At 35.1% G+C, this 16543-nt stretch overlaps 1 protein-coding gene across 2 annotated transcripts in view; it reads right to left on the bottom strand.

The window, feature by feature from the left end:
* AGL (amylo-alpha-1, 6-glucosidase, 4-alpha-glucanotransferase) overlaps nucleotides 255-16543 on the bottom strand; it is an 83284-nt gene continuing 66995 nt past the window's right edge. For both annotated transcript variants that reach the window (XM_013962599.2, XM_005678054.3), the window contains exons 29-34: nucleotides 15515-15627; nucleotides 14199-14410; nucleotides 12800-12897; nucleotides 10723-10810; nucleotides 10488-10621; nucleotides 255-3331 (exon numbers count right to left, since the gene is read on the bottom strand). In XM_013962599.2, coding sequence (XP_013818053.1) covers nucleotides 3214-3331; nucleotides 10488-10621; nucleotides 10723-10810; nucleotides 12800-12897; nucleotides 14199-14410; nucleotides 15515-15627 — 763 coding nt within the window. In that variant the 3' untranslated portion in view covers nucleotides 255-3213. The remainder of the gene's footprint in view (nucleotides 3332-10487; nucleotides 10622-10722; nucleotides 10811-12799; nucleotides 12898-14198; nucleotides 14411-15514; nucleotides 15628-16543) is intronic.

The following is a 16543-nucleotide window of genomic DNA, read 5'->3' as shown; positions in this document are numbered from 1 at the left end:
AGCAACCCCTAACCTCCCTCAGGGGTTGTTGAAGGTCAACAGCTATAGCAGCATGGGGTTCAATCTCTGTAGAGGCAGATGGCAAAGGCCTTGTCATCAGCAATGCTCTTGGTAAGTGCCAATTTGTAGCTGACAAACCCAATAGCAGATATGCTAAGAAATATATATATTTGGAAAAAAACTGCCCAAATGACAAAGTATCAGTATTATTTAATAGCGCAAGTCTTATACAAATGGAAAAACAACCCTTGAACTGAGCAACTTAAACATGAGTTTATTATTTTGGTGCATTGAATATTTCTATAAATAAGTTTGGCAAGTTTGACCAATTCACTCATAGTCATGAAAGGTAAAAATTCACAGTAGCACAAAAGATTCCAGGAAATACCTGGAGTATGTATAGCTGCTAACATACTCAACATAGGTCAATTTATACATCAAGAGTTAACTTTGCTCCTAATTTCAACATGGCTAATTCAATAAATTACCAAATAGCCTAAAACTCTTCCTGTCTTTGTTTCCATACATACTGCAAAAAGATAAAGCACCCAAAATAAGCAAGTCCTGAATAAATGGTAGTAGTAAGCACCAACAAATTAGTTAACTGTTAAATAATGGAATAAATACAAAATACAGTCCTTTAGAAAAGATTTTTATTTTCTTGGCACAGACATAAAAATGACATTTGCCTACTGGACAGAGCAGGTGAAGACATTATCAGAAATGCATTACATAACGTTCATAGACAGGATGACAGTGTCATGTTTCCTCAGTTATCTGTGAAACATATTAAATTATCACAGCATACTGGTTAAACTGACAAACTTCTCAGGTAAAAGAGTAAGACTGATCTGAATTAATTAAGAATCAGGGCACAGAACCATTCTCAATATGTGATATAATGGTACCTCATTCAACATCACACGGGAATGAAGTATTCTATTTAAATGTTTTTTAGTCAAACAACATTTATCCCTCTAAAGTCTAAAGCTATTAATATTATTTTAACAATCTTTGATAAAATAATGTGTAACATGCTTCTTAAGCTTTAAAATAGGCCATGCAGATTATAATAATGTTCTTTCATTAATATTCCTAATAAAAATATGAATTGCTTAATTTTCTAGTGTAATATGATATCCTAAAAATGTACTGGTGAGGTGGATATTTGTCCTACCATAGATAACCCAATATGGCGATGTTTTTAAAATTGTCAGCTTGTTATTATTTATTTATTAGGATTAATTTACTCATTTACTTATTTATTTATCACATTTAACCATCAGCCAGCCATTGCTTCTTGCCTTTTTTTAAAACAGATTTAATGTTGGTCTTTACTTTTCTTACCACTTTTAATATAGAAGTTTAATTACAACAGAACTATGTGAATCTTTGATAACTAATGGTTCTCCCTCTCAAGGAAGGTAATTTTTCTAACCGCACAGGTTAGAGGTCAGACACTGACCAATGAAGAAGGAAGGAAAACTTAGAAATCAATGCATCGTTATGTAGAAGTCAATCTGCTTTAGGTTGGGAAACCAGAAAACCGAGCTAGTTAACACTAAAGTAGGGTTGAGCATGGGTATTCGGGATCTGAAACATTTTTATATTTTTACTACCCAGAAGTTTTAGCTTACTTGTTTTTCAATATTTTCACTCCTTCTTCATAGTTAAGGGAGTTGGGCATATGACTTCTAGTTGAGAAAAGTGTTATTGTACTACTATTTTAACTATAAATGTTACAACTGAATAATGAAATGGATTTTTGCAACTATTTTCTTTCAGCTGAAAGTATAATGATCTAATTGTGCCTTCTTGAGACAAAAAGAGATAATTAAAAAAAACATCTAGAAAATAAGTATTATTAAAAATGTCAAATCATACAAATGTTAAAAGTCTTTTTCCTTTTACAACTTCTCCAGATTTAAGCTATCTTAAAATCACATGGAAAACTATTCAAGTGACTTTATTGGATTCAAGATAACTGCTGAATTCATATCTCTCTTTTAAGCTTGTTCTCCATGCTAAACTTGTCAACAGTTTTCAGTTAACAGGAAACCAATATAATACACTTTTATATACAAACTAAAAATAGTTATTTTTAGAAAATTAATATAGTACCTTTCTCTTTAAAATTCTCATAAATATGTCTGAAGGTTTGCATTATGAAAATGTAAACCATCTCAAAGTAGGAAAGTGGAACTCAAGGCTAATTTTATAAAATTTTTCTTAGAAAATAAATTTCTAATACTTTGTGATTTTTTCATATAACCTATGCATCATTAGCACAATTAAATATATGTTAAATATACTGTTGAAATTCATTGTATTAAAAACATATTACACTATCAGTGAAAAAAATAAAAGCACATTATAAACATCTGTGCTTCACTTACAAACATATATTGTAGGTGGACATTTCCATGATTCCATATTCATTCAGTATCTTCTGAATGCAATCTGGAAGGTGCTAGATATACTATTGGAGAAGGCAATGGCAACCTACTCCAGTACTCTTGCCTGGAAAATCCCATGGACAGAGGAGCCTGGTAGGCTGAGGTCCATGGGGTTGCGAAGAGTCAGACACGACTGAGCGACTTCATTTTCACTTTTAACTTTCATGCATTGGAGAAGGAACTGGCAACCCGCTCCAGTGTTCTTAACTGGAGAATCCCGGGGACGGGGGAGCCTGGTGGGCTGCCGTCTATGGGGTCGTACAGAGTCGGACACGACTGAAGTGACTTAGCAGCAGCAAATATACTATTAGTAAAAGATTGAGAAGATTAATTAACCACAGCTTATTTAGTATATATTGTTACTGAAGAAAATATATACCACCATTTAAAGATACTTTTCCATTTCTTTCATTATTACATTCTCATATTTCATTTCACTTATGTACAAAAAGAATATTACATGATTTTTCTTTTTCAAGCTCTAGCTTTCAAATTTATTTATTCTAGACATCTGAGGAATACTTCTTGAATTCAAAAGACAAACATTCCATTGGTAGTGATAATTTTTTTTCTTACTCAAATCAAAAACTACATTAGCAAAACCAATACTTCATAGTCTTACCTATTAGGGCATCAATATTATATGAATGAGATTTAAAAAGTGACTCTAGCATGTGCATATAAAACATTTACATTACATTATAACTGCATTCAACAATACAACTGATTGCATACTTAAGAAATATGCATGAGTCAACTACAAGTCATAGAGTGTTTCAAGAACAGCAGCAATTGACCAGGCTTGTGTTTCACAGCTGAAAGGACAGTATTGGCCATTCTCGTTGGTCAGCTCTGGAAGTCCTTTCCAAGGGGATCTTAAAGAAAGAAGAGCCATTTTATGAGATATAATCAAACATATATCTTGTTGGATTAATAAAATAGGCAATACAGCTGGTGATTTTGCCTTATCTTTTAGAAAACAATCATATGTACCCATTTACTACAAAATAAAACAGGCTATACTAAAGATTATGCATAAAGAATTTAGACTGAAATTATTCTTTGACATTCAATCTTTAGGATTTAAGCCTTTCAATTACAAAGGAGTCCCTTTAAGCACCGAAAACAGGAAACTACCATTACAAGAAATTTAAGTATAGAGATGAACATCCTCTCAGGCCTAATTTTATTTCTTTTAGAGTAAGTTTATGAGACTCAAATTGTAATTATATGTATGTATTATGTTTGATCCTGACAAAATTATAAAACAAACATGAAATGATGAAGAAGGAAAAATGATTAGGAAATGATGATTAGGGAAAAAATGCCAATTAAAAACAATCCAAATTTCTATACAAATTTCTCATTTTCTTGAATAATAGTACAGTTGATATTTATTATATATTTACTATGTTCTAATACCAGTGCTTTATGTACATTATCTCAGTTAATACTCACGGCAACCCTGTGACGTAGGTATCACTACTATTCTTCTAGAATAGAAACACATAGAACTTCAAGGAGAAGTAGGCAAATCCATAATTGTAAAATAAAATGTCACCTTTCTAGGTAACTCACAGAACAAGCAGACAGAAAATCTGTAAGTATTTTGTACAACACTAGCCTGTAATGCAGGAGACTGGAGTTCGATCATTGGGTCAGGAAGATCCCCTGGAGAAGGAAATGGCAACCCACTCCAGTATTCCTGCCTGGAAAATTCCATGGACAGAGGAGCCCTGAAGGCTATAGTCCATGGGATCACAGAGTCAGACACAACTTAGTGACTAATGCTCATCAACCTAGGTGACATTTTACGAACAACCCATTCAATGTTGTGGCTTCCCTTGGAGCTCAGTTGGTAAAGACTGCCTGCAACACAGGAGACCTGGGTTCAATCCGTGGGCTGGGAAGATCCCCTGGAGAAGGAAATGGCAATCCGCTACAGTATTCTTGCCTGGAGAATCCCATGGACAGAGAAGCCTGGCGGGGCTACAGTTCATGGGGTTGCAAGAGTTGGACGTGACTTAGTGACTAAACCACGCCACCATCCAATGATAACAGAAGGCACACTTTTTTACTTGCAGTTTAGTAACCTAGTTAGAACATATTTTGAGTTATAAAATAAGTATCAATAAGTTTAGAAAGATTAGTCATATAAAATACATTTTTTGACCACAACAGGATTAACTTTGAAATCAGTTATAGAAACATCTTTGGAAAATTCCTAAATATCTGAAAACTAAGTAACACCTTTATAAATAACCTATGAGTCAAAGAAGAAGCTAAAGGGAAAAACAGAAAGTATTTTCAACTGAATTGAAAAAACATAACACATCAAATTTCGGGGTATTGTTAATTTAGTACATAGAAGGAAATTTAGCACTAAGTACCTATACTAGAAAAGAAGAAAAGTCTTTAAATCAATGACCTAAACTTACACCTTGAAAAAAACAGAAAAAGATAAATAAACCTAAAGTAAGTAGAAGAGAACAATAAAAATTAGCATAGAAATTAATGAAATAAAAACAATAATATGAAAAAAATACTGATGAACTCAAAAGCTGGTTCTTTAAGAAGACCAATAAAATTGATAAGCTTCCAGTCAGGCAGATCAGGAAAAAAAGGAAAATACAACTTATCAACATCAAAAATGAGAATACTGACATTATTACAGATTCTATAGGAAATTTAAAAAGTAATAATGTACTTTAGGTGAAACCATTTCTTGATTTGTGACAAATATTTTTGATCTATCTTTTCATTTAATCTTGACAATAAGTAATGAGATATTATTATTCCCATTTTATAGATGAAGAAATTTATTTCAGAGACGTTAAGTGACTTGCTGAAAGTCACACATGAAAATTAGCAGCAAGGACAGAATTTGAATCCAAAGCTCATAGTTAAAGCTAATAAAATAGCTATAGGAAACAGTAAGAAATAAAAATGGAAAGGTAGCTGGAGAAAAAATTGTGGAAACTAAGAAATTTGGATTTCAATCTGTAACCAGTGGGGAACTGCTAAAGATTTTTAAACATAAGATTAAAATTGTGAGAGTTACATGTCAACAAGATTGAGCTTGTTTGGAGTGATATGACAAAACAGAGAGAGAAGAGTGGAAGTATGGAGGCTAATTGCCTAGTCGAGAGAAAAGATTATGAGTTACAGACTAGGCACTGGCCAAAGAAAGAAAGACGGTGGGTTATTAAAAGGAAGAGAGCTAGAATCAAGTCTTGACAACTATCTGGATGTTCTGGAGAGGTAATGAAGTAAAGTTAAAAAGTACCTGGGGTGTCTGAGCTTGCAGACCACGAATAATGGTAATACTGTAACAAAGATGGGAAGCATAGGGAAAAAAAAACTGTGAGAGAAAACGAGTGATGGCCGAAGGACATCCAAGATAAGAAGTTTATTAAGTAGTTGAAAAGTAGCGGAGAAGTTTATGAAAGTTCAAAATTATCTGAAGAGTGAAGATGTGCGACTAGGTGAATAACAGAAGACAAGGTAGACAGAAAAGAAGATCAAGGATAGATTTTTTTGGAGAACGAATGTGTTTTTAGGTTCCAGAAAGCAAAGCCAGAAAAACAGCAAATAGAGCCAATTGTGTAGTGGTGAAGGGCACAGTCCGAGAAACCACATTGCCTGGAGTTTAGTAAGAGTTCTACCAAATTACTTGCCATTTAACTGTGTATAAATTACTTAACTTTCTAAGCTTACATTATAAAATGGAGATAGCTCATATCTGAGTTAGTACCTTGTCCATGTTACACGTACTAATAATTTAATCCTCAAAACACCACCAGCACATACCTTAAATAGATGAGGAAACAGAGGCTTAGAGAAGTTAAATAACTTGCCCACAGCCACGCAGCTACTAAGGGAAGATGTGATGACTGGAAAACAATAATAGTAGCTATCTTATACAGCTTTTTGGATGAAATGAGTAATGTTATATGAATGCATTTAGAACAATGTCTGAAGATACTAAGTACTCAAATATTATTTGCTATTATTATAATTGTTACTGTTACTAGGTTAACAAGGGAAATTTAATGCTATGGCTAGCATAGGTTTTTCATGAAAAGAGGAAAGCAGCGATATAGCCAGTCAAAGAAGAGACCTGAGAGGAAGTCATAGGATCTGGGAACCAGGAAGGATCTTCTTGAGTGGCTTCACCAGACTGGTGAGAGCAAAACAAAAGCCAGCTTGCATGTGGTGAAGACTGAGCTGGTGTCAGAAAGCAAACAAACAAACAATAAAACTAACTGTATAGAAAATGTGGATCCTGAAAAGAAAACAGAATGATAAAACAAAGCTTGAGGTAGGAACAGTATGAAGGGACTTTATTTTAGGGTAGGCTGACAGGTATCTTCATAGCTTAGGAAGGAAGGATCAAGTGGAATACCAAGTAAGGATAATCATTTGACAAGGATGTGGAACAGATAGGAAGGATGGGATTACAGGCAAAAGTAGAAAAATCAACTCTTCAGAGCAACATATTCTTACTCTTCATGAAAAAAAGGGAAGAAAGAAAAGTAATGCAAATATTGAAAAATATTGCGATGCAATGAAGGTCAGAACATAAGAATGTTTACATTACAAAGACTTCAGACTTAATCTCTAGATGAGGTAGAAGTGTGACAGGACTAAGGTTTCTGTGACTGCTGCTGCTGCTAAGTCACTTCAGTTGTGTCCGACTCTGTGAGACCCCATAGACGGCAGCCCACCAGGCTCCCCCGTCCCTGGGATTCTCTAGGCAAGAACACTGGAGTGGGTTGCCATTTCCGTCTCCAATGCATAAAAGTGAAAAGTGAAAGTGAAGTTGCTCAGTCGTGTCCGACTCTTCGTGACCCCATGGACCCCAGCCTACCAGGCTCCTCTGTCCATGGAATTTTCCAGGCAAGAGTACTGGAATGGGTTGCCATTGCCTTCTCCATTTCTGTGACTGTATTTAAGCTAATGAAAATAGCTTTGAAAAAAGTTTTTTGATAACATTCATGGTGATAGATGGAAGCCCCATGTGTTCCTGTAGTAGAGGAGATAAAATCTATGTTGCTCATGCATATTATAAATATGATATACGTACATCATATAAGGTGTACATATATCTAGGTTTAATCTAGAATTTGTAAAATTAAGATAGATTTTGACCGAGTTATATCATCTTAAAAAGGCAGGTAACTCCAGTATAATTTATCTGCTAATAGTTCAGACAATGGAGAAGGCACTGGCACCCCACTCCAGTGTTCTTGCCTGGAAAATCCCATGGACGGAGGAGCCTAGAAGGCTACAGTCCATGGGGTCGCTGAGGGTCGGACAGGACTGAGCGACTTCACTTTCAGTTTTCACTTTCATGCATTGGAGAAGGAAATGGCAACCCACTCCAGTGTTCTTGCCTAGAGAATCCCAGGCACGGGGGAGCGTGGTGGACTGCCGTCTATGGGGCTGCACAGAGTCGGACACGACTGAAGTGACTTTGCAGCAGCAGCAGCAGTTCAGACAAAGGACATGACAAATGGGTTTGAAACACTCAAAACACCAACACTGATATTTTAATTATAATACTATAAAACCATCTATTAAAATATTTATCAATATATGTTTAAATAGGTGAACTCAAAAGGCCAGGCCTTAGACCTTTAGTTTCTGTATATATCCTGTGCTAACCATATCAAAAAATATTAGATAAATTTTAAAAATCAAAGGCTTTTCCCCCTCTTACAAATCATGCTCTATCAAGTGTTTAAACAACAATCTAAAATAATTAAAATAAGGTGAAAATTACGTAGAACTTGTGTTAAACAGTAAAGCTTTCAAATTTCATTGTGATAACATAGAATATACAGAAATGAATTCTATGGAAATGCCATTTACTTAATAGCTAATAAACTGACTAAACACTAAGTTCAGTTCAGTCGCTCAGTCGTGTTTCACTCTTTGCAACCCCATGGACTGCAGCTCGCCAGGCCTCCCTGTCTATCACCAACTCCTAGAGTTTACTCAAACGCATGTCCATTGAGTCAATGATGCCATCCAACCATCTTATCCTCTGTCATCCCCTTCTCCTCCTGCCTTCAGTCTTTCCCAGCATCAGGGTCTTTTCCAGTGACTCACTCAGTTCTTCGCATCAGGTGGCCAAAGTATTGGAGTTTCAGCTTCAGCATCAGTTCTTCAAATGAATATTCAGGACTGGTTTCCTTTAGGATGGACTGGTTGGATCTCCTTGCAGTGCAAGGGACTCCCAAGTCTTCTCTAAAACCACAGTTCAAAAGCATCAATTCTTTGGGGCTCAGCTTTCTTTATAGTCCAACTCTCACATCCATACATGACTACAGGAAAAACAATAGCCTTGACTAGAAGGACCTTTGTTGGCAAAGTAATGTCTGCTTTTTAATATGCTGTCTAGGTTGGATATAACTTTCCTTCCAAGGAGCAAGCGTCTTTTAATTTCATGGCTGCAATCACCATCTGCAGTGATTTTGGAGCCCCCCAAAATAAAGTCTGACACTGTTTCCACTGTTTCTCCATCTATTTCCCATGAAGTGATGGGACCACATGCCATGATCTTCGTTTTCTAAATGTTGAGCTTTAAGCCAACTTTTTCACTCTCCTCTTTCACTTTCATCAAGAGGCTCTTTAGGTCTTCTTCACTTCCTGCCATAAGGGTGGTGTCATTTGCGTATCTGAAGTTATTGATATTTCTCCCGGCAATCTTGATTCCAGCTCGTGCTTTATCCAGTCCAGTGTTTCTCATGATGTACTCTACTACAAGTTAAATAAGCAGGGTGACAATATACAGCCTTGATGGACTCCTTTCATGATTTGGAACCAGTCTGTTGTTCCATGTCTAGTTCTAACTGTTGCTTCCTGACCCGCATACAGATTCTTCAAGAGGCAGGTCAGGTGGTCTGGTATTCCCACCTCTTTAAGAATTTTCCATAGTTTGTTGTGATCCACACAGTCAAAGGCTTTGGCATAGTCATTAAAGCAGAAGTAGATGTTTTTCTGGAATTCTCTTGCTTTTTTGATTATTCAACAGATGTTGTTAATTTGATCTCTGGTTCCTCTGCCTTTTCTAAAACCAGCTTGAACATCTGGAATTTCATGGTTCATGTCCTGTTGAAGCCTGGCTTGGAGAATTTTGAGAATTACTTTACTAGCGTGTGAGATGAGTGCAATTGTGCGGCAGTTTGAGCATTCTTTGGCATTACCTTTCTTTGGGATTGGAATGAAAACTGACCTTTCCCAGTCCTGAAGCCACTGCTGAGTTTTCCAAATTTGCTGACATATTGAGTGCAGCACTTTCACAGTATCATTTTTCAGGATTTGAAAGAGCTCAACTGGAATTGCATCACCTTCACTAGCTTTGTTTTTAGTGATGCTTTCTAAGGCCCACTTGACTTCACATTCCAGGATGTCTGGCTCTAGGTGACTGATCATACAATTGTGATTATCTGGGTTTGAAGACCTTTTTTGTACAGTTCTTCTGTGTATTCTTGCCACCTCTTCTTAATATCTTCTGCTTCTGTTAGGTCCATATCATTTCTGTCCTTTATTGTGCCCATCTTTTCATGAAATGTTCCTTTGGTATCTCTAATTTTCTTGAAAAGATCTCCTCTATTTCTTTGTACTGATCACTGAGGAAGGCTGTCTTATCTCTCCTAGCTATTCTTTAGAACTCTGCATTCAAATGTGTATATCTTTCCTTTTCTCCTTTGCTTTTCGCTTCTTTTTTTCACAGCTATTTGTAAGGCCTCCTCAAACAGCCATTTTGCTTTTCTGTATTTCTTTTTCTTGGGGATGGTCTTGATCCCTGTTTCCTGTACAATGTCATGAACCTCTGTCCATAGTTCTTTAGGCACTCTGTCTATCAGAGCTAATCCCTTGAATCTATTTGTCACTTCCACTGTATAATCGTAAGGGATTTGAATTAGGTCATACCTGAATGGTCTAGTCGTTTTCCTTACTTTCTTCAATTTAAGTCTAAACACTATATACTAGTTTCAGAAATTACATGCTCTGATGACTTACCTCTCAAGATGAACATAATGTCGAGAAAGAACATTTTTAACCAAGAATATAGTTTTTGCAGTAGTCTCTGGACCCATCAATCTGGAAAAGTACAATTTTGCACGAAGAAAATACCCAACAGGCCACAGCCACTCCTGAAAAATTTAAAAGTGAAGAGAAAAGAGCTGTGAATATCTAAAATTCTTTGAAAAATAACAAATTGAAAACTCAAAGAAATAAAAAGAAATATTCTTACAGGTCCTTGGTGATAATTGAAACCTTTAGCAAGATTATAGTTGTCATTGTCTAAGGCATTGTCATAAGTTCCACAGTAAACCATATCACTGCAAAATGATTGAAATTTAGGTTAAAAAAAATCAGACATTATATAAAAAGCATTAGAAAAATTTCCTAATGGAAAAGGTAAGAAATAATAAAATTATTTTATCTTCCAATCTATAGACTAAAGCTCATCATCCACCTAACCCTAAATTAGTTTACACTGAGTTCAGAATGTGTTAGGGGATGATTAACAAATGCTTAATACCTAATACAAAAAATATAAAATATTCAGATATCTTGCTTCCAAAGAGACACTAAATATTGGTTAAAGTTAATTATTTCACTTGTGCTTAGCCACTTAGTTGTAGTTGACTCTTTGGGACCCCATGGACTGTAGCCTGCCAGGCTCCTCTGTCTATGGAATTCTCCAGGCAAGAATACTGGAATGGGGACCCATTCCCTTCTCCAGCGTTATCTTCTCGACCAGGGATTAAACTTGGGTTTCCTGCATTGCAGGCAGATTCCTTACTGTCTGAGCCACAAGGGAAGCCCCTAATATACTTATAACAATTAAAATATACACATAATAATTTGAATTAGTAAATATTAATGATAAAGTTTTACTAATTATTATATATTAGAAAGGCTGTTTTTTAAACTTCTCCATTATTTTAAAATTAAGTAAAATTGGTAGATTGCCAGATTATAAATAGCAACTGAATATAATTACAAATTTTTACAAACTAAACAAAGTTACAAATACTGCAATATTTAATACAAGATAGTTATCTATACTCTCTTTAATTAAATTATTGCTTTTTTTCTTTTAGTGAGATAGATAGACCTTATCACATGTTTTTTCTGTGGGTTTCAGTTCTGACCAGTGGTTCTTACCACCTCAGAAAACATTGAGAATACTTTAGAATGCAGATAAGTTCACACGTATAAAATTTTGCATCTCAAGAGAGAAATGAGTAAACAATATGTTAGGAAAAATCTACAAAGGTAAGGCTACAACAAAATGGGGATCTCTCACATATGAAACAGAAAGCAAATGATGATGGGAATCAAATTTTAAAGTAAAACAGTAGAAGAAAAATAGAAACATCATTATGAACTCAAGAAAAAATAAAAATTGGAAGAGAAAAGAAATGCAAAATGAGATAAATGTTTAATCATAAAAACAAAAGTATTTATTGGCTTGAATAAAAACAGTGATGTGTTTAGAGAAAATGGAAAGGGTTCAGGGCGAGGTAAGGACACAGTTAAATCTGTCATCAAAAGAAGTGATGTGATCTGTCATCACAAGAAGTAAGCAAATAACATCTAATATTTAAAGGAATCAAGAAACAGCTACAAACACATACTATTTAGAATTATAGGAGGAACTACTAGGAGTAACAACTTCTAAAACAAATATTGTCTCTGAGGAAACCATACATCTATGCTTCCGATGTTTATAATAATCATATATGACTTTTATGATCAGAAAAAAATAGGCATTAGAAAATATTCATATGACATCTTAGTTTTATAAAGTTAAAATTCTTTTATTGATTATTGAATTTAGGACAAGCCTACTTTGAACACTGATGATTACTGAAGATGTTGTTGCTGTTTAGTTGCTAAGTCGTGTCTGACTCTTTGCGACCCCATGGACTGTAGCCCCCTAGGCTCCTCTGTCCATGGGATTCTCCAACCAAGAATACTGGGGTGGGTTGATGTCCTTCTCCAGGGGATCTTCCTGAACCAGGGATCGGGGCTCACATCGCCTGCACTGGCAGGTGGGTTGTTTACCACTGAGCTAGTAGGGGAGCCCCTTAATGAAGATATAGAAGGTATTTTTAAAAATTCAGTTTGAATGCAACTTTAGAGATTTAATTGATAAGCAAAAAAAATTATGATGTGATGAAATAAAATATCAACACCATTTTTAACACCCATATTTCGACTTACTCTGAATTCACAGTTTTCATGCCAATACTAATATAATTTAATGTAAATATACATTAAATATAATATGAACTACATTCTTAATACTTATAACTTACTCTGGATCCAAAGTTTTCATGCCAAGAGGACCAAGCAATTTTTTTTCTGCAATCTCCAAGGCCTTCCATGCTTTTTGGGTAGTAAAGAGCTCAGGGGCCTAATAAATGTTAAAAACAAATATACAAACTTTTTGAGATCACAGAATTAGTGTCTACCCACATTAGGAAAAAAAAAAACTATAAACTTGGAAAATAATGAAAACTTTAAAAATACAGTGCTGGTCCAGAAGATCAAGCGCAGATGTCTAATCAGACCTAATTCTATCAGGCTGACTTGGAAGCACTGATCTTGGCCTTAGAGGCTAGGAAAGCTGTTTGGGGTGATTGTTTCCTTGTGTCACTTTAAGAAAGTTTACTAGTTCCAAAAGGAAGTTGCCACAGAGCCAATGAAGGCAGAACATAAGATTTACATTATCTTCCTTTAAGTTCACCTGGAACTCATTTTTTGCTTTTAGTGTCATAATGAAACACAGAAGGATATGCACTGGAATAGTATCACATTTACTTGTGATATAGAGAAGGAGAGAAAGATGACTAAGTGATTAAAAATCCACATTAAATTTAAATGTTAAATAAAATCAATGTACACTGAACCAAAGCTACCTTTATGTACTTTTGTATTTTTATTCTACTATAATTAATAATACAATATTTAATACTCTTTTTGACAAGGTGGCACCATCTGGACACAGATGTTGAACACATACCTTCTTTGTTTCACTGTACTTTATTTTTAGACTAAAGTATAGATAAAAAAGGAGAGTCGAGCATTCTTGAGTAGACAGAACTAATTAGAACAATACAGCAACAGCAAAAAGCAGAATGTGAATTGAAGCTACTCATATTAGTTCATTAGTCCAGATGTTTCCAACTAGTGAGCTGAGGCATGGCACCGGTGTGCTGAGAAACAGACGCCCTCAGCTTTCCCCACAGCTGGGTGGGGTCTGGGGCTCAATGAAGTGGGTGGATCTGGCAGCAACCTAATCCATTTCACCCAGTGTGCTGTACAAATATCATCATTTTCCTTTTTAAAAAATCATCATCTCCTATGTGTTATGACGTAAAAACATTGAGAAGAACTTCATTAGTCATAACCCATTATTTTCTATTTTTTGACATCAAATGTGATAGTTAAGGGTGTTATGCTTTATTCATTAGAAAAGACCACATGGTCTATGACCATACCACTCTGAATGCGCCCGATCTCCTCTGATCTTGGAAGCTAAGTAGGGTTGGGCCTGGTCAGTACTTGGATGTGAGAAAAGACCATATAAAACTAGCTAGTAAATAACTCACTTTTTAACAGTTCAACGAATTTGAGAACAAACGAGAATAAAGAACTAAATGAACCCTATCATAACATTTTTGAAATTTGAAAAGAACAAAGCAAATTACTCACCACAACCATTGCTATGGTAAAATTTGGCCTGAGCTGGTAGTCACACCAAGGGCTTGATGCTCCATAGCTATCTTTGTATATGCCCCGCTTGTGCACCAGATTAGGATGCTTTTCATTGACATCTGAAGGGTCTTCTGACACATAAAATAACTTTTCAAAGTTCTCTTGTATTTTTCTGTTCCATTCATCATATGAGACTCTCACAGACTTTCCTGAAACATTAAAAAGACCTGGTAGTGTTAAGCATTCAGAGAAACTCATACATTTAGTTAAAGCTGAAGAATACTATTTAGTCAATAAATTATACACTTTTTTTGAAAAGTGTTAGGGTCTTTTGAAGGACACTAGCCAGAAATTAAAAATTATCTTTCACTGTTATTACTGAAAAAGGATTAGACTCCAACAATGATCCCAGATCATTTGTCTTTGTTTGGATCACTCTTACTATTGATAAAATTACCTTTATTGAGCACTTGAAAGGAGGCTAGTCTGAACTGGGACATGCTAGAAGTGTAAAATATATATTGTATTTCTAAGACACAGTATGCCTCAAAAGAATGTAAAACAGTTGTGAATAATTTCATAGTGATTACATGTTGAAATAATATTTGGTATATACGGAGTTAATGAAAATATAATCATTAATTAATTTCACCTGTTTCTTTTAACTTTTTAAAATGTAGATACGAGAAAATTTTAAATTATGTATGTGGCTTAAATTTTATTTCTATTGGACAGCACTGTTCCAGAAAAAAGAAGATGTAAAGATTTCACAATTGTTAACAAAAACTTGACCTGATCATAGTCATATCAAGGAAAAAAAAATAAGTACGAGGCTATTCATATGTTAGTTCAAAGTTGCTATAAAAATATAGTTAGTAATCAGGTTTGTTACAATTTTCATACTAGTAAATTAATGGTTTGTCTTTCCTTTTAATTTTAAGGGTTTTTACTAGTTCATTGAGTCCAGAGAAGGCAATGGCACCCCACTCCAGTACTCTTGCCTGGAAAATCCCATGGACAGAGGATCCTGGTAGGCTGCAGTCCATGGGGTCGCTAAGGGTTGGACACGACTGAGCGACTTCACTTTCACTTTGCACTTTCATGCATTGGAGAAGGAAATGGCAACCCACTCCAGTGTTCTTGCCTGGAGAATCCTAGAGATGGGGGAGCCTGGTGGGCTGCCGTCTATGGGGTCGCACAGAGTCGAACACAACTGAAGTGACTTAGCAGTTCATTGAGCCACATGATGATTATGTAGATTACACATATAGACAGTCATTGGACTTTCTTTGCAAACAAAAGAAATAGCTTACCATGTCTTTTCACTGTAACATAATGATAAGGAAAAATATTTTTTTGGGATAATTCCAGCAACCAACGAACAGCAGATTTACTCAGGCCCACAATTTCCACAGCAGATCCATCTCTAAAATTAAAAATAAATTTTACTCTGTGACAATGAGTAATTTAAGCACTATTTAAAGGGCATTCATAAAAATAATTTTGAAGAATTATATAACTAATGCATTATAAAAATGACTACAAAAATCCTTACTTTATAGGGAAGGAAAGTGAAGTCACTCAGTCTTGTCTGACTCTTTGCGACCCCATGGACTGTAGCCCTACCAGGCTCCTCCATCCATGGGATTTTCCAGGCAAGAATACTGGAGTGGGTTGCCATTTCCTTCTCCAGGAGATCTTCCCGACCCAGGGATTGAACCTGGGTCTCCCGCATTGTAGGCAGATGCTTTACCGTCTGAGCCACCAGGGAAGTCCATTACTTTATAGGAAGTGTGTGGCATATATAAGAAATTTCTCCTTTTATTTATTACTTTTGGATTGTTTAGCATCTTATTTTTAAAAAAATTCTATGAAGTAGAATACAGATTATGGAGTAAAAGGAGATAGCTTCTGGAAAAAGGCAGAAGTCGGAATCAAAGAATATTGAGACAGAATTCCAGAGAAAAGATAGAAAATATAGGATATAGGACTAAAGAAAGCCAGGGAAGGTGAGCATCATAGTTCAAAAGCTCATTTTTAAGGAAAATGAAAGGAAACTTCAAGATCTAATAAATCATCAAAATAAATAGGTTTTTAAAAAGAACATGCAAAATACATAATGCCAACTTCTATTCAACAATTTTTTTGACATTTCTGATTGAAGATAAAATCTGGATAAGAAAATAGTTTCTTAGACTTGATACTATAGTAAGAACTTAATAAAAAGAAATGATGAGATAAAAGATTAAAAAATTAAAGGGAAAATATTTAGAAAGTGTAAGGATTTCATAAAAGACAGGACAACTGGTTGTTTTCTGTATTTACAAGAGATGATAATAATG

The sequence above is a fragment of the Capra hircus genome, chromosome 3, assembly GCF_001704415.2.
Source record: "Capra hircus breed San Clemente chromosome 3, ASM170441v1, whole genome shotgun sequence".
NCBI lineage: Eukaryota > Metazoa > Chordata > Mammalia > Artiodactyla > Bovidae > Capra > Capra hircus.
This window is presented reverse-complemented; position numbering and strand designations above follow the sequence as displayed.